Here is a 24,956-nt window from a genome sequence, read left to right as displayed (position 1 = left end):
GGGTAGAGTTATCATTCTCGTGCACTGCACTCTTCCTCAATGAGATCCATCCACCTATGAAGTTTCAAGTTGATACCTCAAATACTTTTGAGATAAGCTCCGGACAAAATAGTATGAAAAAGAACAAAGGGCAATAACTCAAAAATTGTACAGGGAAGAGTTATCATTCTTGTGCACAGCATTCCTCCTCAATAAAATCTATCCACCTATGACATTTCATGTTGACATCTCAAACACTTTTGAGTTATGCTCCACTCGGGTGAAAAATTAGGTATGAAAAATAACAAAGGGCATAAACTCTAAAATTATGAAAGGTAGAGTTATCATTCTTGTGCACTGCACACTTCCTGAGTTAGATCTATGCACCTATGAAGTTTCATAATGATATCTCAAAGGCCTTTTGAGTTATGCTCTGGACAAAAATTAATTTTGAAAAATAACAAAGGGCAATAACTCAAAAATTATGCAGGGTAGAGTTATCATTCTTGTGCACTGCACTCCTCCTCAATGAGATCCATCCAACTATGAAGTTTCAAGTTGATACCTCAAATACTTTTTGAGATAAGCTCCGGACAAAATAGCATGAAAAAGAACAAAGGGCAATAACTCAACAAGAGGGCCATGATGGCCCTGAGGTCGCTCACCTGTATATAGGCCCCCCCCCAACGTTGCAGGGCCAATTTAACCCAAGGGCTTTTATTTGCACAAACTTGGTAGAATAATAAGAAGATGTTTCATGCTAAACATCTAAGCTCTTGCACATTGGGCTTTTTAAAAGAAGATTTTTTTTAAAGTTTTTACTATACACATATAGTTAAAAACAATGACACCCCTGGGGCCGGGCCAGTTTTGACCCCAGGGCTTTTATTTGAACAAACTTTGTAGACACTTACTAGAAGATGTTTCATGCTTAATATCTAAACTCTAGCTATTTGGGTTTTTCAAAGAAGATTTTAAGTTTTTGCTATACACATATAAAGAAAATCAATGACCCCCGGGGCTGGGCCAATTTTGACCCCAGGTCTTTTATTTGAACAAACTTTGTAGACACTCACTAAAAGATGTTTCATGCTTAATATCTTAACTCTAGCTATTTGGGTTTTTTCAAAGAAGATTTTTTAAGTTTTTGCTATACACATATAAGGAAAATCAATGACCCCCGGGGCGGTGCCAATTTTGACCCCAGGGCTTTTATTTGAACAAACTTGGTAGACACCTATTAGAACATGTTTGATGCTAAATATCTTAGCCATAGCTCTTTGAGTTCTTTAAAAGAAGATTTTTTAAGTTTTTACTATATGTATATAGGGAAAATCAATGACCCCCCGGGGCGGGACCAATTTTGACTCCAGGGCTTTTATTTGAACAAACTTGGTAGACACTTATTAGAACATGTTTCATGCTAAATATCTTAGCTCTAACTCTTTTGGTTCTTTAAAAGAAGATTTTTTAAGTTTTTACTATATGCATAAAGGGAAAATCAATGACCCCCTGGGGCGGGGCCAATTTTGATCCCAGGGCTTTTATTTGAACAAACTTGGTAGACACCTAGATTAGAACATGTTTCATGCTAAATATTTTAGCCCTAGCTCTTTGGGTTCTTTAAAAGAAGATTTTTTAAGTTTTTACTATATGCATATAGGGAAAATCAATGACCCCCCGGGGCGGGGCCAATTTTGACCCCAGGGCTTTTATTTGAACAAACTTGGTAGACACTCACTAGAAGATGTTTCATGCCAAATATCTAAGCTCTAGCTCTTATGGTTTTTTAAAAGAAGATATTTAAAGTTTTTTCTTTCGGTTGACATGGCAACCAGAGTTCTGCATGGAATTAAATTCTTTGAACAATTTTTAAAGGTGACCACCAAAGGAACATTTCTGTGAAGTTTGGATGAAATTGGCTTAGTGGTTTATGAGGAGATGTCATTTAAAGTAAAAGTTTACTGACGGACGCCGGACGAAAAGCGATCACAAAAGCTCACCCTGTCACTTTGTGACAGGTGAGCTAAAAATTGTATAGGAAAGAGTTATCATTCTTGTGCACAACATTCCTCCTCAATAAGATCTATCCACCTATGACATTTCATGTTGATATGTCAAACACTTTTTGAGTTATGCTCCAGTCAGGTGAAAAATTAAGTATGAAAAATAACAAAGGGCAATAACTCAAAAATTATGAAAGGTACAGTTATCATTCTTGTGCACTGCACACCTCCTGAGTGAGATCTATGCACCTATGAAGTTTCATGTTGATATTTTATAGGCTTTTGGAGTTATGCTCTGGACAAAAATCAATTTTGAAAAATAACAAAGGGCAATAACTCAAAAATTATGCAGGGTAGAGTTATCATTCTTGTGCACTGCACTCTTCCTCAATGAGATCCATTCACCTATGAAGTTTCAAGTTGATTACTCAAATACTTTTAGAGATATGCTCCGGACAAAAATGTCGGACGGAAGGTCGGACGGAAGGACGGAGACTATTTCTATATCCCCCGCCGCCTTTTCGGCGGGGGATAATAATGTGTTGACTGCGGCCAAAATCGAACTTAATCTTAGTTTCGATATAACATAATTACATGTCACATATAAACACTATTACTGAAATCCTTCAAAAGTCATGCTGAGGAAATCAATGAATTACAGACAGACAGACGGACGGACAAAGCCATACCATGATACATTCCGATGGTCAGGGGTAAAAAAATAAAACCAATTCATACATATAATATGAATGTTTTTTTAGTTTCTTCCAGAGAAACTGAGAATGTATATTCTAGCAAATATTTCTGTCAGGAAACCTTTGGTTTAAAGAAAGCCTGGATAGATTTCTGGTTCTTGTCTTCTTTCCCCTTCAACTTTGTCACTGAACTTTTCTGTAATATAATATTCTAGTGTAATAGAATTCAGTTTTTGTAATTCAAATATATTCAGTTTTTCAACATATAAGAATTATTTAATTTCTACATCAAAGTATAGAAAACTTTAATATTTCATTTACAACATATTAATGCCAGACTTCTCTTGATACCGTCTTTAAATAATTAAATCCCATCTTTTGTTCAATTTGATATGAATCAAATCATCTAAATTATTCAAAAGCCTCAGGTAGCCTTATAATAACTGAAATAATCTGTCCATATTATGATGTTTGGTTTTATGACGCTAAAACAATTGGACTACCTCGGATGCTACAAATTTCAAAGCAACATCAAGGTTCAAAACCACCACACCTGCTGGAGCTTAGAGATGCATAGACTCCAGTTATTCAATCCCATTAAGTTGGCTCTTCCAAGCACAGGGATAAATGTTGGCTGCAATTCTTATGCCTTGACCATTATAGGCAACCCCTGAGTCACAAGGAGCAAGATTCTTGCAAGTTTACTTTTTATATCACATAAAGAATCAACTGATATTGTTAAACTTTTATCAAAATCAGTCAATAAATTCATGAGAATATATAAGGGGACTATAACCCAATTTATAAAACTACCACCATAGCTAAAGCACATGTATTATGTTAGTAAAACCAATTTCATTATATTAGTTATATAATAATAACCCCACATAATTTTTGTTTGATTTATATAGCATAAATTTTAAAACTTAAGGCAGGATCAATCTTCAGCTAAGAAAACATTATATGTTTAAAAAATACTGGACATATTGACATACTACAATGTTTATTAACAACAGCATACATCTACAAGTAGATGAAATATCACTTACTTTCTTGTTTTCATTTACAGCTCCTTCATATGCTTTAAAAACCTGAAATTAACAAAATTTCAGATGTTAGATAATTTGTCTTGAAAGATAATATATATTGGTAGATACAGCAATGTTGTGATACATATGCAGAATCCTTTCACCGAAATCAGCTCCCGATTGTTTGAAAATTATTTTATTTTTTCAAACAATACAAAATTTCATTTTACAATGAAGCCTGTTTATATAAAAAGCTGCCAGCCGTAACACAGACTATACTATGAACAGTTCTTGACAGTAAAAAAATACTGGTGATGATGGTTCATTTTGCAAATATCCATGCTAGTTATAATTGTTAGTTTATACAAATTTATTATAGTTTGATTGTGTTGGAAGCTATAAGCTTATTGAAACACTCTCGAATCAGTTCCTGGAACCAACCAATACTAAGCAATGAATGTAATGTCTCTTGCTCAAGGAAACAACAGCTTCCCCCTGACAGGGTTTGAACCCACAATCCTAAAATTACTAGTCCGACGTGTTAACCACTCAGCAACGCCACCACTCAAGTTATGATTGTTAATCAATGATGTATTATTCATTCCGCAGATTTCCATGCTAGAGTTACAACTCTTAGACACAGATGTTTTATTCATTCGGCAGATTTCCATGCTAGAGTTACAACTCTTAGACACAGATGTATTATTCATTCGGCAGATTTCCATGCTAGAGTTACAACTCTTAGACACAGATGTATTATTCATTCGGCAGATTTCCATGCTAGAGTTACGACTCTTGGTCACAGATGTATTATTCATTCAGCAGATTTCCATGCTAGAGTTACAACTCTTAGACACAGATGTATTATTCATTCAGCAGATTTCCATGCTAGAGTTACGACTCTTAGACACAGATGTATTATTCATTCGGCAGATTTCCATGCTAGAGTTACAACTCTTAGACACAGATGTATTATTCATTCGCCAGATTTCCATGCTAGAGTTACGACTCTTAGACACAGATGTATTATTCATTCGGCAGATTTCCATGCTAGAGTTACGACTCTTGGTCACAGATGTATTATTCATTCAGCAGATTTCCATGCTAGAGTTACAACTCTTAGACACAGATGTATTATTCATTCGGCAGATTTCCATGCTAGAGTTACGACTCTTAGACACAGATGTATTATTCATTCGGCAGATTTCCATGCTAGAGTTACGACTCTTGGTCACAGATGTATTATTCATTCAGCAGATTTCCATGCTAGAGTTACGACTCTTAGACACAGATGTATTATTCATTCGGCAGATTTCCATGCTAGAGTTACAACTCTTAGACACAGATGTATTATTCATTCCGCAGATTTCCATGCTAGAGTTACAACTCTTAGACACAGATGTATTATTCATTCGGCAGATTTCCATGCTAGAGTTACAACTCTTAGACACAGATGTATTATTCATTCGGCAGATTTCCATGCTAGAGTTACGACTCTTAGACACAGATGTATTATTCATTCGGCAGATTTCCATGCTAGAGTTACGACTTTTGGTCACAGATGTATTATTCATTCAGCAGATTTCCATGCTAGAGTTACAACTCTTAGACACAGATGTATTATTCATTCGGCAGATTTCCATGCTAGAGTTACGACTCTTGGTCACAGATGTATTATTCATTCGGCAGATTTCCATGCTAGAGTTATTGACTCTTAGACACAGATGTATTATTCATTCGGCAGATTTCCATGCTAGAGTTACGACTCTTAGACACAGATGTATTATTCATTCAGCAGATTTCTATGCTAGAGTTACGACTCTTGGTCACAGATGTATTATTCATTCAGCAGATTTCCATGCTAGAGTTATGACACTTAGTCACAGATGTATTATTCATTCAGCAGATTTCCATGCTAGAGTTATGACACTTAGTCACAGATGTATTATTCATTCAGCAGATTTCCATGCTAGAGTTATGATTCTTAGCATATTTGGCAGATATGTATGCTAAAGTTATAACGCATAGACTGAAACATGTTTCTTTTTATAAGTATAGGTCTATAAAATATACATCACCAGTATTGAAAAAAGTCATTATGAAGAAATTAACTTTATAGATTTGTTTGAATTGTATTTTTGTCTTTTATACTAAATTAAATGATAAAACAGTATTTATAAATTTATAGGCATAAGCGTTAAAAAAACAACTTCCATATCATTTACTAGTATTATATGGGGGGAATGCTCATCAAACATTATGATATTGTCCCACAAACAAAGGCCACTGTGAACAAAGGTCACTTTTACACTTTCCCATTGGAGGCCTTTGTTAACTGTATTTGAAAGTTCATAAAAATAAAAATATACTAAAACAACATACTTTTTTCATGGCTGTTGAGATTGCAGCTTCCATAAACTGTTGCCTGGTAACCCATTTACATTTAGACTTGTCCTCTAGTGTGATATTAGACTCATTTACAGTCAGACATTTCACCATGTATGTCTGATGAATGTGAGAAAATATATGAACAACCTGCAATATAAGATTACATGTGTTACATATATTAAGCCTACAACATCAGTAAAATCATCCCATTCACAGTATCATCATTTTGCAAATAATATGGGCATATACATTGTCAAAAATGAAATAATTCATTAGATTTATTGACCCGAAGTTTATAATCAATGAGACTAGTGACATCCAAATTTTTTTTCGCTCAAAATATTTCTGTCATTATATTCTAACAACATGTTCTCGTTTGAATGTCACTTAATGCCTATAATCATCGATTCTGATGGTTAACATCAGCTGAACAGTTTTTTATTTTAAAGATTTTGTTTATCTTTTTTATCAGAACTCGGTTAATTTAAAGCTGCATTGAAATTTAATACCAGCCTAATTAAGTTCTTGAAATTTAACACCAGACTACTCTAACACTTATATCAATATCTCACCTCACCGCAGTCTTTGAATGTTTGCTGTCCATTTACTATGACACCATTCTCCTGTAAAATACTGTCACATGATGCCTCGGTTTCCCCTGCTTGTGTGTTATTACACTGTAAACTAGGAAACTCCCACAATCCTGCTAATAACCCTAAAGTGGAACATACATTGTGCACTTTATGTTTTATTGAATAAATTTTAACAACAGCCATCATTAGGGCAATGTGCACTTTGTTTCACTTAATAATATATAACAAGAGCTGTTAGTAGAAAGTCGGCTCAACTATTTTCAGTGCTTGAAAGTAAAACAAGAGACTAAATAATGTAGAACTTCCTATGTTCAAAAAGGGCCAGAATTCTGTCTAGAAGCCTTGGACAATTACCAGTTTTGGAGATACCAACTTACACGCAAAAACTTAACTAAAGTGTGATTCCAACACCAGGGTGATTACAATAGCTCTCCCTGTTCTCCAGCTAAAATAAACTACTCTGTCAAACATTCCCAAAATCTGAAAAACATTTTCTTGTTTCTTAAAATTGACATATAAAGTATTATCACACTATCAATTATAACATCAACAATGTCTGCAAAAACTATAACTATCAAAATAAATCTAAAGCTTAATATCTCTTTGTAAAAGAAATTTTTGATAATATGAATAGATTAAATACATACCTTTTTCAGGTCTTTGTGTGATAAGGTATTCATCTTCTGTGTTGGTATGTTTACAGGTGATACAAACTAGAGTAGACTCTTCCCTCGCAGCTTTCTTCTTACCTTTCCGGGGATAGTTCATAACACCAATACTAAAATACAATAATACAAGGGATAGTTCATTACACCAATACTAAAATACAATAGTACAGGAGATAGTTCATTACCCCAATACTAAACTACAATAAAACATCCGGGGATAGTTCATAACACCAATACTAAAATACAATATTACAGGGGATAGTTCATTACACCAATACTAAAATACAATAAAACATTCGGAGATAGTTCATTACACCAATACTAAAATACAATAGTACAGGGGATAGTTCATAACACCAATACTAAAATACAATAGTACAGGGGATAGTTCATAACACCAATACTAAAATACAATCAAATAGTCAGATGAATCTATCAAAGTTATTTACTGCAGATAAAACATTCTACCTCAATGCCCTGTACTTGTAATAAAGCACATACAGGTATATGGTTCTTCTCCTACAAGTAAAGCTTATATAACATTAAAACACTGCCAGGTGACTTAAAACTTTAGACAGTTGAATTGCAAACCATATAAAAGTAAGGAAACAACACTTAGAGAAAGAATTTTTTTTATTAAAGTCTATCAAAATTTTCTAGAATTAAACAAGAGCCATAAGTGATCACATGTGTTGCCTTATCATGTAAAGCCGTTTGCATGTTGAAGCTACTGTGTAGTAGGAGACACAAAATCATTAACAGGGCAAAACACATTCCTATAAAGTTTGGATGAAATTGCTCAAGTAGTTTTTGAGGACTAGTCCAGACAAGTTCTGTGACAGACTGACGATGGAGAAGTGATCCCTTTATGTCGCCACAACTCAATAGAGGCGACACAAAAAGTTTCACATCTAGAACAGTGTGTATATGTGTATAAACTTGTCTATTTGTGATTTGCAATAAATTGACAAAAGTTATGTACACAACTTTACCTGGAATCATAAACTTCTGTAGCAGGTAAACACAGATGACAACCAGTTGTCACTGAAACATATGAAAATTGTTACTAAAAACATCAATGTAATATATAACAAATGATTTCAGAAAATACATATAAATGAAGATACTGTTTAAGGTACCTCTAAACTAAATTTAAACTTTGGCTTTATTAATGGAAGTTCAATGCATCTTTTACGTTCTTTCTCACTTTTTGTGTTTGGGTTTTACTTTGCTCCAACACAGTATATGTCATAGGCAACTTTCCAGCCTGACTTGTGCAGGAAGACCTCAGGTGCCCTTCAGTGCAATATTTCTGACATGAGCTGGCACCCGAGTAGATCCACCAATGTTCCGTAAGCTAGTTGGATAGCTTTCTCACATAAAAGAATCAAAAGTCCCTGTTGGGATGCCCATTCTAAAATACAAGAGCTTTAACAAAGTCTAAGCCACTCGGCAATATCTATGCTAATGTTAATAAGTCATTTTTTACCTCTGCGTCCTGCATCCAGTACGCAATGAATTTGCTGTTGGTTTGTTAAATGAGATATGCCAGTATGTTGAATGTGCTTGAGAATCTAACTTTGATGATGATTGTTTTTTACTTTGCTGATTTACTGTACACAAACTTTTGTTTAATTTGTACAAATTTGTTTTAGTTTGACTGTGTAAGAAACTATTAGCTTATTGAAGCACTCTCAAATTCGTCCAACCTGTACTCAGAAATGACCGGCAATCCTTCAATAACTGCTCTGTCTTGTTAAGCACTGGGCTAGGTGCCACTCAAACCTTAGATTTGTTAAGTAGCTCATACTTACAACATTCTATGTCAGCTATTTCTGTTTCTACTTTTCTTGTAACAAGTTTGTCTGCTGCTTCCAATTGATCTTTTTCAACCTAAATATTCCAAACAAATATCATTGTCAGTTATTAGCTAGTTTAAAAACAAACCCCTTTTACACAAGGTATCGAGAAAACTATATACAGGATATTTATGAGATTCTGCATAGTATTGTCATAAACAAACCATGTGACTATAGGGGTTAGGTGCTAATGGCCAACTACAGCATCTTCTTAAAGGCATTAACTCTGTTGGAAAGAAATAACATGAAAACTGGAGTTGCCACAGAAGTGACGAATATCCCCACCACCTTTATGAAACAGGCTGTAATGTAGGTTCATTTATATTTTTGAAGGTGAGTATCTGACTAAGTTTCGAGGAGTATAAAACTCATACAGTGGACGTAGAATTGTCTGACATTTGACCTTGAGCCGGCACAGTCACAGCATGGGTCCTGCAAATCAACCAATGCATGATTACAACCAGTAGGAATATAACCAGCAATCTAGGAATATAACCCATACAGGAATACAACAAATACAGGAATACAACAACAAATACAGGGTATAATCAGAAATACGGGAATACAATTAGCAATATAGGAATACAACCAGCAATTAACGAATATAACCCATACAAGAAATATACAACTAATACAGGAATACAACAACTAATATAGGAATATAATCAGCATTACAGGAATACAACCAGCAATAAAAGAAAGTACAGCAATACAACAAAAATACAGATGTACAACTAATACAGGAATAAAACTTATAAAAGAACACAACCAAGTATTATAGCCTTCACCTGCTGAAATGCCCTGCAATTATTTTTCAGTGGACAGGCCGAGCATTCTGGTGATTTTGGTGTGCATACTGTTGCTCCAAGCTCCATCAAACCTTGATTAAAATCTCCTGGTTTATCTGGATCAACAACACTGTTTACCAATGACCTAAAATTAAACAAAGTACACAAATTAATCGGATTGTAACAAATACAATATATACATTCATTAAATATCAATCTGCTTATGCAAAATTGAGATCAAAGCATTCCAGAAATAATCTAAAATTGATGTAGAAAATATGATGAATAAAGTGGGTCATAGAGATTAGAGAAACATTGAGAGAAATCTTCAAATTTTAAAAGCCTATTCTAGAAATATCTTTATATGTATCAAAATTCTCTACAAGAGAACAAATTTAGCAATTTGTATGTACACTAGGAATTTTTTAACTCTATCCATGATGTGCAGTATATGAAATTGAAATCATCAATCACAGCAAAGTACAGCTTTCTAAAAATAATTGATACCCAATTAAGAAATGATTTAATTGAAAATAATAAAACTACAGTACAAGAGTATACCAAATATACTATATTAAATCATAATAATCTGGCATATATAAGTGAAAAATACCAAGTGGCAGTGTGGCCGAGTGAGTAACGCGTCAGACTAGTAATCTAAGGATTACTGAATGTTTGGGTTCAAACCCTATCAGGGGCAATCGTTGTTTCCTTGAACAAGAAACTTTACACTCTTTGGTGGCAAATTGCTTAGTACTCTGGTTGATTCCAGGAACGGATTCGAGAGTGCTTCAATAAGCTTATAGCTTCCAACACAATTAAACTAAAATAAATTTGTATCAACTAAATTAACAATGTTCAGTCATTTCTCCTCAACACTGTCCAAAAATACCATTACTAATATACCTTAGATTTTAGTGTAAATGTAAGATGTTTGTACAAGTTGTAATAATATATCATGTCTCACCATAACGTATCCGTGACAACTTGATTGTTACTTTCAGCACCTATCATTCGTAGTCTACATAAAACACGAATAACATTACCATCTACCAGACCTGTTGCCTGAAATAATTGTTGAGAAATGTGTATATAAAGTAATGTTATATACACAATTATTTCCATTATAGGATAAATTGTTATCAGTGTCATTTTGGAGCATATTGTTTATCAACTTTATAAAATAGTTATAAGGGAATTTTAAAAATTTTACCCCAAACTTAAGAATAATTGTCTTTCACTATGAATTTTGTATACCAGATTCAGTTGTACTGGACTGTTGCTTTGTATTTACAAGATTGTAGCCTTTTGTGTTTCAGAATTAATTTAACTAAATTGTAGCCAATTTTACAAGATTTAATTTTACCAAATTGAAGATCATATACCACATTGTAGCTTCATATACCTGATTGTAAGCTATAGAAGCTATAGCTCCTGCTGTATATCTACCAACACCTGGTAAATGTTTCAACAAACCATCTGCATCTTTTGGCATTTCACCATCAAACTCTTCAACAACCTAAACATAAACAAATTTTTTTTTTATATATATATATTTTTTGAATATACGTTGCATCAAAACAGTATAGGCAATATGGTGATTTTAGAGTTAAGAGTTACTGGTTGAGGAAGACCTCAGGTGCCACTGGCCCTCTGTACACTATTTCAGGCACAAATGGGCATCTGAGTAGAACCAAACATACTGTAAGCTAGCTGGATAGCTTTGTCACATGTAGAATCTGACAACGCTTGCATGGTTTAAATAACCACTTTGCAACAGACGCCCTTTATCATCTATTATTTATGTCACAGATGTTATTGATATAAAAAATTAATGTAATCTAATATAAAACATCTGTTTTCTAGTCAATTGCACCTGTTATCGTCTTGAGAAAGTGAATAAAAACTGACAGAATAAAAATCAAATTCTTATTGAAACATTTTAAAATAATTCAGCACACATAATGACATTTCTGGTGTTTTCTCGACTTCTTGCATTCTTCATTTAATACTTATTTTTAATTATGTACACAAAAAAACTTCAAATTTCTGAATAATTAAAATCATACATAGTTGTAGGTAGATAAAAAGCAACTACAATACTGTAATTTAATTCAGAAAAATATGTGTTAAGTACAGTGAATTTTACATGTCCTACTAAAATAAGATGTCTTTTTTTGTTTAGAAACAATTTTAACTTGCTGACTTTGTCAAATGAGAACTCCATACAATTACAGCTGGTGACCTCTCATCTTATAACTTCAGGCATATGCAGGTACCAAAATTAACCACTTATCTCCTTTTCATGATATGGAATTTTTAATGTTGACCAATAAATCTGATGAATTCTATCATGCTACATAACTTAAGAGACCCATAGCATAATTAAGTATGTGATAATTTTATTCAGTCTACTTGTAAGTACATTTTCACATTCAAACAGTAATGCCAAAATATTACAATAGATCTATTATATGCAACAATAACACTTATACATAAATGTAAAAAAAAACAGGTTTTGTTTTCCAGTCCACCGCCCTAACAAATCTCACCTTTTTAGCTCCTTCAAGTAAACGTCTACCTCTAGAATAATAACCTAGTCCTGACCACATCTCATTCACTTCCTGTAACATATCAATCCATAACCTGAAATTACTTAATGAACTTGTCCAGCTTCTATTCTTGAAACTGTTCATTGTCAGTCTAGGGATATCAAGAAGAAAATTTAAAGACAGAAAATCATTTGAATCTCTTGACAATTTTTATTTTTGATAATGTAAAATGACATTGCATCATTAAGATTTAATATACACATAATTATATCATTTCATTCATTTCAGGAAATGTTTCTTCCAAGTATTGCATGCTAATAAAATAAAATATAACTAGAAATATCAAAGTTAAATATATTATATAAATTAGAAATATTTAAGTTAGTCATATTTTCAAATTTAATTCTACTTTGAAATGATGGATAATTCTTAAAATACATTATGCAGAGTTATTGACTTTGTAATCTCAATTCCGAAAGCCTGATAATAAACCAAGATGCTGAATAATGCACAAATGGAAATTATTCACAAAAGTCCATGCAAGAGCCATTTGTCCAGGTCAGTGAACTATTAACATAATCTCAATAACTTGTATAAATTTTAAAGTCAGTGAAGTGAATACTGTCAGTGGCTGTTTATACAGATATTGCGTGCAAAAACTTTCACAAATAAGTAAGTAAGTAAGTAAGTAAGTAAAGTCTTTATTTACTGAGGCTACACATTTGGTTACCCAATCTTCCATGTGGGCCTCAAAACATAAATATACATAAAATATACATAATTTACATCATGGTTATACAGCGAAATTTACAAATAACATACATGAAAACACAAAATGCATAATATATACATGAAAACAACAACAACAGAAAACAATGTACATTCAAACAAAATACATATTCAATACATACATACATTACTTAGCAAGATTAAGGTACATTGTACTTATGTGAAATTCCAACTGATAAAGGAAGCTTGAAATTTTCCAATAGTTTCAGATTTACGTATAGAATGAGGGATATTATTCCATAGTTTAGGGCCTGAATATGTCAGAGATTTTCTAAAAATTTCTTTTTTAGGTTGTGGCACAAATAAATCTAAATTTTTTGCTGACCTAAGGTTATGCTCATGTCTTTGATAAATAAATTGAAATTTGTTTTTCATGTACTGTGGAAATGAGGCATTGTTTAAAGATTTATACATAATGACAGCTTTTTTGTATCTTATTCTTTCATCAAATTTTATCCAATTTAATTCATTAAATAACTCAGCAGATGGAGCATCGTAGCTTTTGTCAAGAATGATTCTTGCAGCTCTTTTTTGAAATTTTATGATATCCAAAATCTGTTCGTTGTAAACATGTTGACAATGCTGAACTTAAACATTTTTTCTCTTCTTTTGATATTATTCATTTGTGTGAATCATGGGGAAAGTGTGTTGGTGAATTTAGCTCCTTTTTAGAATCTTATATCTGTTATGAACATGTTAGAGCACAACGTTCTAATAGCATACGTAATAACGGTGGTATTGCCGTTTTTATAAAAAGCAGTTTATATAAACTGAATATTATTACACGTATAAAGAACACTTTTGAGGATTGTGTTGTATTATATTGTAATTTTTCGAAAGTTTTCAAGTGTAAAAATGTTATTATGTACTTTGTTTATGTATCACCTGAAGGGTCGTCTATTTACGATTCCAGGGAGGAAAGAAATGGCATTTTTTATTTACAATCAAATTTAGAAGAAATATCTTTAGAATTTCCTAATGATTTAATATTTCTTGCAGGGGATCTAAATTCTAGAACGAAAGATTATTTAGACTTTATTCCACATGATAACTTAGATTTTGTTTTTGGGGAAGTTGAGTATGAAGGTAGTTATTTTGAACTGCTTCGAAATAGTAAAGATGTTCTACGGGGAAATAATTTTGGGAAATCACTAGTACAGTTGTGCTGTGTTTTAGATGTACATTTCTTAAATGGAAGAATTAATGGGGATTTAGAGGGAAATTTTACGTGCGTTTCTAACAACGGAGCGTCCGTTGTCGACTATATGATAGCCTCGTCAGAGTTGTTTGAAAATATATGTAACTTTAGTGTACTTGATCGAACTGAATCGGACCATTTTCCATTGCATTGTTGTTTAAAATTTTATAATTTAAATGATAGAAATCGTAATACAAATGTTGTAAATAATACATTATCGGAACTTAAAATGTACAAATGGCGGGATCATCATGGTGACCATTTTCGTGAGCAAATAAATGCTCTACTTTCAGAGAATGACCAACTAATTACAAGTCTTGTAAATGTTGATATTGACCGAGCTATTGAAACTATTCAGTCTTTATATTATAATGCTGGACGTTATATGTTAGCTTCTAATTCATCAAACACGTTGCAACCGCCTTGGTGGGATGAACGTTGTGAAATACTTAAAAGACAGAAATACTCATTCTTAAGACGGTTTCGAACATCAAACCTTGCATCTGATTTAAGAATTTATAAAGATAAAAGGAATGAATTTAAAAATTATTGTAAGAATAAATTTTATCAGTACCAGTCTCAAAATCGACAAAAGCTCATTAATAATAGAAACGATCCATGTTTTATGTGGAAACAACTTAAACAAGCAAAACAAAAACAATTTATAGATTCAAGTATCGGAGCCGATGATTGGTATACATATTTTCGTGGTTTATTGTTTGATAATGATATATCACCTTTAGAATATAATAATGATAATGATGACGTCATCGTTGATAATATACATGATATATCAAACTTAAACGAACCATTTATATTAACGGAGGTCGAGTTAGCTATTCGGAAGTTAGCAAACGGAAAAAGCTGCGGCTTGGATGGAATACCATCTGAATTTTATAAGAATAGTTTAAACAGTATTGCACCTTATTTAGTATTAATTTTTAATCGAATATTTGAAACAGGTGAATTCCCTCAATCTTGGGGTCTTAGCATAATATGTCCTATACATAAGGCTGGATCAACCTGTGACCCGAGTAATTATCGAGGAATTTCTCTTATTAATACACTATATAAAATATTTTCAAGCATCGTTAATAAGCGTTTGTATGAATTTGCTGAAAATAACAATAAGTTTGACGAATCTCAGGCAGGTTTTCGAGCTGGGTATTCGGCAATTGATAATGTTTTCTGTCTTCAAGCTATGGTGCAAAAATATCTTTCCAAAAAAGGGGGTAGATTTTATTGCTTGTACATTGATTTCCGTAAGGCCTTTGATAAGATTAACCATAAGATACTTTTTCAAGCTTTACAAAGAAAAGGAATAAACGGAAGATTTTTGTTTTTATTAAAGAAAATGTATAATTCGCTCTATTCATGTGTAAAGGTTCGAAATACTTTCTGTTGTGATTTAGATACACAAAATAGTTCCAGAAATAGGCCTATGATAACTGAATTTTTCAAATGTAACATAGGAACCCGACAGGGGGACAAATCCAGTTCCACAATTTTTGCTCTCTTTATTGATGAATTAGCACATATGCTTCGTGATAAATGTAACTCTGGGATTTTTATTACACAAGAAATTCACGATATTATTTGCCTCATGTTTGCTGATGATGTTGCAAGTTGTGCTGAAACGGCAGTTAGATTACAACAACAATTAAATGTTGTCGATGAATTTTGTAAAAATACTGGGATGGAAGTAAATTTAAATAAAACTGAAATTATGGTATTTAGAAATGGGGGACCGCTCAGACAATATGAAAATTGGCATTTTCGGGGTAGTACTCTTAAAGTTACTTCCGTTTACAAATATATGGGACTTTTATTTACACCAGGTTTATCATGGAGTGCAGCACAAGATAAATTATGTGCACAAGCACAACGTGCAATACTTTCTATTTATAGTTATAAAAAACCATATGGTTATTTTCCAACAAACGAACTTTTCATTCTGTTTGATAGTATGGTTAAACCTATTTTATGCTATGGGTCACAGATATGGGGATACGAACTTGTTGATTCTATCGAGGCAGTTCAAAATAAATTTTGTAAAAAGCATTTAAGTGTAAAAAGGACAACAAATACATGTATAGTTTTAGGAGAATGTGGACGTTTGCCATTGTGTATAACTTATTTTGTTAATTGTATAAAATACTGGTGTAAATTGTTGACTATGCCAGATCATAGATATCCCAGACAATGTTATAAAAATGTTGAAGTCCCTAGATGAGAGCGGTCGAAATTGTTGGGCATCAAAAGTAAAATCACTACTTTATACTTATGGTTTTGGATATGTATGGCTTGCACAAGATATTGGAAATATAGACATATTTATTTTAACTTTTCGTCAACGGCTGAAAGATTGTTTTGAACAAAAATGGCATAATGATATAAATGTTGCGTCCCGTTGTTACCATTATAAATTTTTTAAGAGTCAATTAAATCCTGAACGTTATCTTTACTGTGATATTCCAAGAAAATATATGGTTGCTCTTGCAAGGTTTCGATGTTCCTGTCACAAATTAACGATTGAAATGGGAAGACAAAATAATATACCACTTCATGAAAGAATATGTTTATTTTGTTTTAACCAAAATAATGTAACTGCTATTGATTGTGAATTTCATGCCTTTTTTCAATGTTCTAAGTATAATGACGTCCGAAATAATTATCTCTATAATTGGTATTCAAATGGTACTACAATTAACGATTTTTATTCGCTGATGAGTACACAAAATGAAGAAAATATTTATAAACTATCTCTGTTTGTATATCACTTGTTGAAAAGTACCAGCTCTTGACTTATTTTATTCTAATTTTATATGTTATGCAACTACATTCAATACATGTATACACTATAATATTTATACTGTTGTGTATTTTGGGCCGGAGGCCTTTATTTACTTAAATAAAATTGAGTTGAGTTGAGACAATTCCCCCAGACTGTACAACAATAATCTAAATGTGGTAAGATATAAGCATTAAAGAACAATTTTCTTGCATTTATATCAAGGTATTGTTTAACTCGGAGAAGAAGGTACAACTGTGTATTGCATTTCTTTAATGTCTTGTCTACTTGGGTTTTCCACTTAAGATTATTGTCAACATGAACACCTAGTAACTTTTCTGTCTCAGAAAATTCAACTCTCACATTGGATCACATCAGTCAGTCATAATCTATGTTATCACTTTTATTTCCCTTCCAATGAGATCATTTTTATTTCCATACAAATGTCGGTGATATCACTTTAAAAGTTTTATAACATAATTAAAATAAAATCTCACCTCAAGTGTTGCACCAGCTAGATGTTGCAGTGTAGGCCATTTCTGAAATATTTACAACTATTTTATTATTCTTTTAATACTGATATAAATGGCAATTTAACTTATGACTGAAAATAAAAGAACTAATAACCTTGAGTTTTATTATAATAAAAGATCTTTAATTTCAACTTTCAAAACATATTTTATATTATAATAATTGGCGTCCGCGCCGAAGCGCGGCGCCCTTATGGAATGAAATCAGATTTTGTGAAAGGGTGACAGCAACTTCTCGAGCCTTTTAGTCGGTCATAATAAAAGCCGATCATTCCGATCGGTATGAGGGTGCTTGATTATTAATTAAAAATGAATTACAATGAATAGCGAACTGGAGAATTTCGCAATGCAAACATTTTCAAATGAAATAACCTTTCCCGTCAATAAATCGCGCTCTTCGGGTTTTTTTATTTATCATTTTGTAGTACATAGTGGGTTATCATGGTATGTTATTGCTGTACATGTATCCTAGAATGATCAGTTGATGACCTAAATATTCCGAAAATTTATTTATAGATATATCTATTTATCACTCCTATCGGTAATTTTCGGTCTATTTGACCGGGATTTACTAGTGACCGGCTAATAGTACACACGTTTATTGTCCGGTCTCTCCTGGTTTTGGAGTAGATGGTTGATATCATTACAATTAAAAACAACAACAACAACAATAGCATGTTTCTTTTTATCTATATGAGATAAAAACAATAAATATGTACAATAATTGAGAAAAAGGTACATTTTTATGGTATTAATATGACATTATCAAACTTTGAAACATTTTATTTAATTTGTTATCCGTGTTTAGTAAAGATGCCGAGGAATTATTCAAAGTTACAAATTAGATTTTATGAATTATTCAATTGATTGATAATTTAAAAAATGATAAAGAAAAATACAAATGTACATGTACATGGTTTAAGAATAAACAATAATTATATATTGAAAGATAAACCATAATTTACTGACTTTTTCCAGTTAAGTTTTGAGTTATAATCGTCGATCAATATGACAATTGAATTCTTAAAATTTATTTTACAATTTAAATAAAAAAGAGTAGTAAAAACTCAGTATTAAAATAGCACATAAAACACAAAAAAGAAAAGAAAACAATATTCATAAAATTTGTATTTTTTTTATTAAAATTAATTGATATTACAATTATTGTATAATAAACAATTATGCTCAACATGATCAACATGGTAATATAACCAGTGTCATATTTTTACTAAGTGTGAACAGATACCTTAAGAGGGGGTCTTCGCTAATAGCGATAACATAGTAAGGGACAATTACAAAGGTGTGGTACGTGTTGATCATGCGTTACACATATGGATTATAAATGATTGTATACATGTATATCCGTTGCTATTAATAACCACAATCATAAAGAAATAACAAGTAATATTCTAATCTCTAGCATGCCAATCAAATTTCACAATGAACAATGTCTTTCGTCCGCTCATTCATAAGTGATATACATTTCTGGTAGTTTATAAGAATATCTTGTCATCATATGTCTACTAGTTCATCTTCACTTGCTGCATTTCTTGCTTGGACGCCCTTTGATGCTTTGCATCAATGCTTTTCTTGTATACATTTGTACTGTAAAGCAAAAAATACAGATGTCTATGTAGAATATAAAATTTAAGCAATAGATAGTCAAGTGCCTTACCTTCATCCATTTATTATAGTAATCAATCACCGTGGCAACCTGTGTCTGCTGTAACATAATCTCTGACACCCATACTGAAACAATACATTACCTAGGGGGTTTTAGAGCTAAAGAAATAGATTACATTAACATTTTCTTAGCTGAATTACACTTTCTAACACCATTAAATTTTGTTTTCTTTAAATTGTGAATTAAACTTAACCACTGATGTGATCCGCTGTGTCAGTAGAGTGACCAGTCTTTTTAAATTCTAATTTACCGGTAGTTAAAATTTACTGACATGCTTCTTTTGGTGGGCTAACACATGTTAATTACAATTCTGTTGCATGTCAAACATATATATGTATTAAAATTTTTAAGAAAGCTTAAATTGTATCATGTTTATGTAATAATCCATAAGCTAGGACGTTAAACCACTATAGATATTAATTAAATTCTAATTTGAAATATTGATAAAATAATGAGTTATATCCTAATGTGAGAAGGAAAGTGAAGGGTTTCCTTTTTTGTACTAGAAAAATGTTTTACCAGCATAAGCTCGTTCATTTAAATCTGATTTAGTTGCATTTCTCCGCCATGGCAAATCCCTCTTGTTCTTCTCATACCATGTCACAAGACTGGCCCGCACATCTTTAACTTCCTCGTCTGTGAAGTTATGAAATACTGGTACTGTACAGCCATTATTTTCTATATTAAAACAAAAATAATGGACAGATATAAAGATAAAGTAATTTGTTTTTAATTTCAAAGAAAGCTTCATGAGTAAGTATTTGGATTATATTCTTAACTGGACGTATTTACATTAAAAACTCTGAAAACAGACCTTCTGAATTCCGAAAACCTTGTAATCTTCTATGGCTACTAATGCTCAACATGCATAAAAAATCCTCTGAAAACCGGACAGCAATTTCAAGTGTCAACTTTCTTTGTATTTTAATGTAGATTGAAACATTATATGTTAAATTACCAGTTAATGGTCACCTCCTTTTTATCATTGTAGGTGTGAAAACACTTGTCAGTGAGTGTTTATTTCTTACTGGCAATTAAATTATAGCTTTTTCATCATAATTGTGTCTTTCCCTGAATGATTTTTCAAAATGTTTTTAATTTGTTGATTTTTTTTTAAATATAAAATGTAGAAAAGAATTGGAAAACTTTTGTTAAATGATTCCTGTTTTGCTTAAAACTTTGATCTTGAAGTTATCTAAGATTGTTTGGACATTAATTTTATGCAAAAATAGTAATACTAAATTTCAATTAATTACATATTTCAAAAGCCAGAAGAAAGATATTAATATATATTTCAGACAACTTGTTGTTTTAATTTCTAATTTTCTGAATTATATTCATGAATTTGCATAATAAAATTACTTCAGTTATCACAAAAAAAAAACAATGACTTAGACGTATGCCATTATCCCCGAAATAAATGATGATGCAAAATTAGAATGTTGAATATATATATCCAAAATAGTAAATTTTCGTTTTAACTAGGCCAATATTTTATGGAGACGAAAGCAAGTGCACTGGTCAATTTTATTTTATTTTTTTTTTGGGGGGGGGGGGGGGGGAGAGAGACTGTTCCACCCCAATTTTATTCTTATTGTTAGATCAATATTGATAATTCTTGATATTTAAAAGATGGTTATGTTAATGGGAAAAAAGAATCTTTAAGCAGATTATTATATATTTTGAGTTCATCATTCTGGACATTTCATTTTATTCAGATTTTGTTTTAATGCTATTTTACATAAACTGTATTATATAATTTATTGTATATCTTGATATAAGTGTACCAAAAGAGTTAATATTTTGTGACATATCAGAACATATCTTTAACCACTTTAGTTTTATACTAGCTATTTTAACAAATGAATTAAGTTGAATGATTATCACTAGACCATTATGACAATTGCAAGTGTTTATAAACTTATCACCACCTTACAACCTTAATCTCTGACAAAGAAGTTGTTGATTGGATTAAAATACCTGAAAAGGGTGTTAAAATGTACAGCAACTTTTCATGACAAATAAACATATCATTCAATTTAAAACATTTTAAGTAGGATACCCAGGAATATTTTTGTTGGCTTAAGTAAAGTAAGTAAATATTAAATAATTTCATTATAGTGACTTATGCAATAAGTTACAAATATACAATAGTTAAGATGTGCTTTGATTACATAGACAATAGATATATAAAATAATATATAAGTCAGATATAAATTTACATTAAATTTTACAAGTTTAAAAGAAATTTGTATGACATTTAACTGTGTCATTTATAGAATTTCATGGATAACTGTTTAAGAGATATATACTAAATCTGTCAGATGTAGCCAGGTAAAGAAATGTTTAATCTTTAACAGTTATCTCCTCTAGCTTAATATCGCTTACATGACATTTTCTTGAAAGACATCTCGTCGTCTGTGACAAATGGTCGAATTTATTTAAGTAGTAAAGTATTGAAAAATTGTCGAAAATTTATAACTTTTGTCGAAAAATAAAGAAAGAAAAACAAAAAATACAGGTCAAACATATGTCATTCTTTATTTACACAATTGTTTGAAGGAAATCCATGGAATCTCTGTTATCAAAATCCCTTACAATATGAAGTTAATAATCTTCTCATTGGTCTTCGTACGCATAACCTTCAAAACTTAATTTTCAACCACCATGTGAACTATAGAAAAAAAACTGGTTTAATGTCCATTGCTGAGTATAGCTAACTTCAAACTAAAATGTGACCAAATAGTTTTATAAATTATGGAGTAAGATTTTTTGTGAAACAGTTCAAACTATTTCATTTTTTTCCAATATATGGTCGGTCAAATGCTATACATAGCTTATGTTTTTGTGCCATGTTTATATGTTATACCGACAATAAATAATTTTGATTTGATTTGTTTTATAGTTAATGGTAGTTTTGACCAAGCTGATCATTGTCTATCTTCTATCTTCCGTTAACTTAATGTCAAACCCCTCACGGTACATACCATCAAGCGTGCCTCAGAATTTGTACACATGGTGGGGGGCGATTTCAAGTGTTGTAGGATTAAAATTTATTTAACATCAATTGTCATAGTGTTACAAATTAGTTTCGATTAGTTGTCAGTCTAAGTGCCTACAACAGTACAAACTGACGTATTCGACCAATACGCCCGTAAACACTTTTCATATGAACTACGTAAATAACCGAGGTATATCGAGTGAAAAAAATACGAGTTGTTTACCTCATCTTCGAGTAAAATTGGCATCTCTTACGCTAAAACAATACAAATCAAGCCATTTTTAAACCGCTATAGTTTGTTGTGATTAAATGTCCGATTTTAGAAATTATTACATCAATGGAAAGCTTGGGATCTTAGCTTTGTCACAGTATATAATATTACATATCTTTTGACACCAAAGTATTTAAATTAAATGTTAAACCTAGCATATGTCAGCCCATTTTACATACGATTTATACAGTGAGATACACAACCGGTTATCTTTACTCGAAAACCTACTGATAAGAATAGCATGTTGTCTGCTAGTTGGGGAAAGTGTTTATCGGTGTATTGTCATATTTGACAAACTGTCGTATTTGACAAGATGTCTTTCGACGAAATGTCGTAAACTGCTTAATATCAATAAAATTCATTGAAATATCAATATTCATCATTTCATTAAGAAATCTACAATGATAAGATCTTCTTACACAATTAAATGAATAAATAATTAATTCGGGGGGGGGGTGAAAAACATATTTCAAATAGGCAACTGTTTTTGTCAGGGGGATAATAGTCTGTCATACGGACTTTTATGTCATAATTTAAAGTCCGTGATAAAACAGATAAAATTTGGGATAAAAACCATCCGACTACTACGTCATTAATTGTCATAATGTAACAGTATTTGAAACGTGTTTAATTGTTAGACAAGGAAAATCATACCTTTGAGTGTTGAAGACTGACATTTTCTTTTTACCATGATGAAAGTCAAAGAAGGTTGCTGTAAAACCAGAAATCTTAATCGAAACCCCGTTTTGTTGACCACTCGCGTTTCGCGGGAAAAGGGACCAGTTATTAATTACTTATTGTTCTAATTATTTTATATATTGTAGAACTCAGAGAATTTAAGCGTACATGCTTGAGCAGCATATTTTGATTTTTGACAATTATTTAATGTTTTATTTTCTTAAAAGAAAAACATTTTAATAAGGGATCAGTTCAACTGTTGGTATGTTAAGTAACTTCAGTTCAGGTTGTCAAGTACTACACTCAACATCACTTTATTCATCATCATTTTATTCATACACCTAAACACGGATTTATATTTTGATGAGACAAATTGTCTTATTTATATTTGATAAAAGAATCGTTTATATGAATGTGATACATGTGATCGGAGTTAACCTAATTATATTCTATCAATTGTGTTTTGTTTTAAATGAAAACTTAAAACTACTTATAGTGATCATTGTTTACTAATTTATTTTAGTTGATTATAAATTCTTGAATAAGTTCCTAGAACCAACCAGTACAAGATTAGCAATAAATGTATACAGATCTTTTCTTGCTGAAGGACACCCAATGTCTTGCCTCTGATAGGGTTTGAACCCACACATTAATACCTTCGGTGGAGACTTACTGCAGCAGATCTAGCGCACAAAAATGTGACCAATGGTAGGCAATTTTTTTTTTGGTTTTAAAGTCTAGGTTGATCTTCTTGCACATCATAGATCTTATACAAAATTCCTAGACAACATCAATCTATCTCTCTGTACTGGCAAATTCTAAGATTATAGTTCATGTAGTAGTTCAGCCCGGAACAACTGTTAATGACAAGATGCTAAACTGAGTTTCTTTGACCATTTTGGCGATTGTTTTCCCTTTTAGGACGCAAAGATATTGACCAGGCTTTACACCAGATTGTAACAAGAAAAATCCAAAATAATAACAGGGACAGTAAGACTAGAAATAAGGCTCAGTCAATGTTAGATTTGGTTAGTGTGCAGGTACAAGGAGAAACATGCAAGGATCATTCTAGTGAAGTTTGGTAAAATTATCCTACAAGATTTGGAAGGTACATTAATCCTCAGATATAATTATTTGACTTCCATACAAATTACTAAATCCCTATCAGTGCACTTATTGTCTATATGACCAAAAAGCAACATGTTGTAAACTGAAACAGGACATCATAAAGAAAACGCTTTTGAAACCAATTTTGAAAACTTATTGGGCCATTAAAAATATCAGAAATAAAAAAGCCAGGTCCATGGATGTTTTTTTGTTTGTGCAAGAATTATCATCATTCCAACATTCTGAATTCCACAATTAAATATTAGCACAAGTTATTTTAAAATTGCAACATTATCTGGGAGTATTATAAATGGTGTACCTCTTTTTCAAATAATAGAGGAATGTTTCATT

General features: G+C 31.8%; 1 protein-coding gene across 1 annotated transcript; it reads right to left on the bottom strand.

Annotated features, from left to right (window-relative positions):
* Positions 1 to 1,340: 1,340 nt before the first annotated feature.
* Positions 1,341 to 23,599, bottom strand: LOC132713004 (adenine DNA glycosylase-like). Its single transcript, XM_060695442.1, has 15 exons — positions 23,475 to 23,599; positions 20,068 to 20,226; positions 19,540 to 19,613; positions 17,832 to 17,873; positions 12,557 to 12,628; positions 11,410 to 11,523; positions 10,972 to 11,069; positions 10,005 to 10,149; positions 9,172 to 9,250; positions 8,350 to 8,401; positions 7,337 to 7,467; positions 6,669 to 6,811; positions 6,091 to 6,243; positions 3,730 to 3,771; positions 1,341 to 2,876 (listed from the first exon to the last, which is right to left on the bottom strand). The coding sequence occupies exons 1-15, from the start codon at positions 23,509 to 23,511 to the stop codon at positions 2,793 to 2,795; spliced, it is 1,425 nt and encodes a 474-aa protein (XP_060551425.1). The 5' UTR covers positions 23,512 to 23,599; the 3' UTR covers positions 1,341 to 2,792.
* Positions 23,600 to 24,956: the final 1,357 nt, after the last annotated feature.

Source organism: Ruditapes philippinarum, unplaced genomic scaffold (genome assembly GCF_026571515.1).
Source record: "Ruditapes philippinarum isolate M1 unplaced genomic scaffold, ASM2657151v2 ctg4284_1_1_1_1, whole genome shotgun sequence".
In the NCBI taxonomy this organism is placed as follows: Eukaryota; Metazoa; Mollusca; class Bivalvia; order Venerida; family Veneridae; genus Ruditapes; species Ruditapes philippinarum.
Note: the sequence above shows the minus strand (reverse complement) of the source record. Positions and strands in the feature narration are given on the sequence as shown.

Coding starts and splice junctions, on each gene's coding strand:
- LOC132713004 (XM_060695442.1), bottom strand. CDS start 23,511: ATGGTAAAAAGAAAATGTCAGTCTTCAACACTCAAAG. Junction 12,629..17,831: donor TAGCTGGTGCAACACTTGAG/GTGAGATTTTAT, acceptor GATATGTTACAG/GAAGTGAATGAGATGTGGTC. Junction 9,251..10,004: donor ATTGCAGGGCATTTCAGCAG/GTGAAGGCTATA, acceptor TGGAATATTTAG/GTTGAAAAAGATCAATTGGA.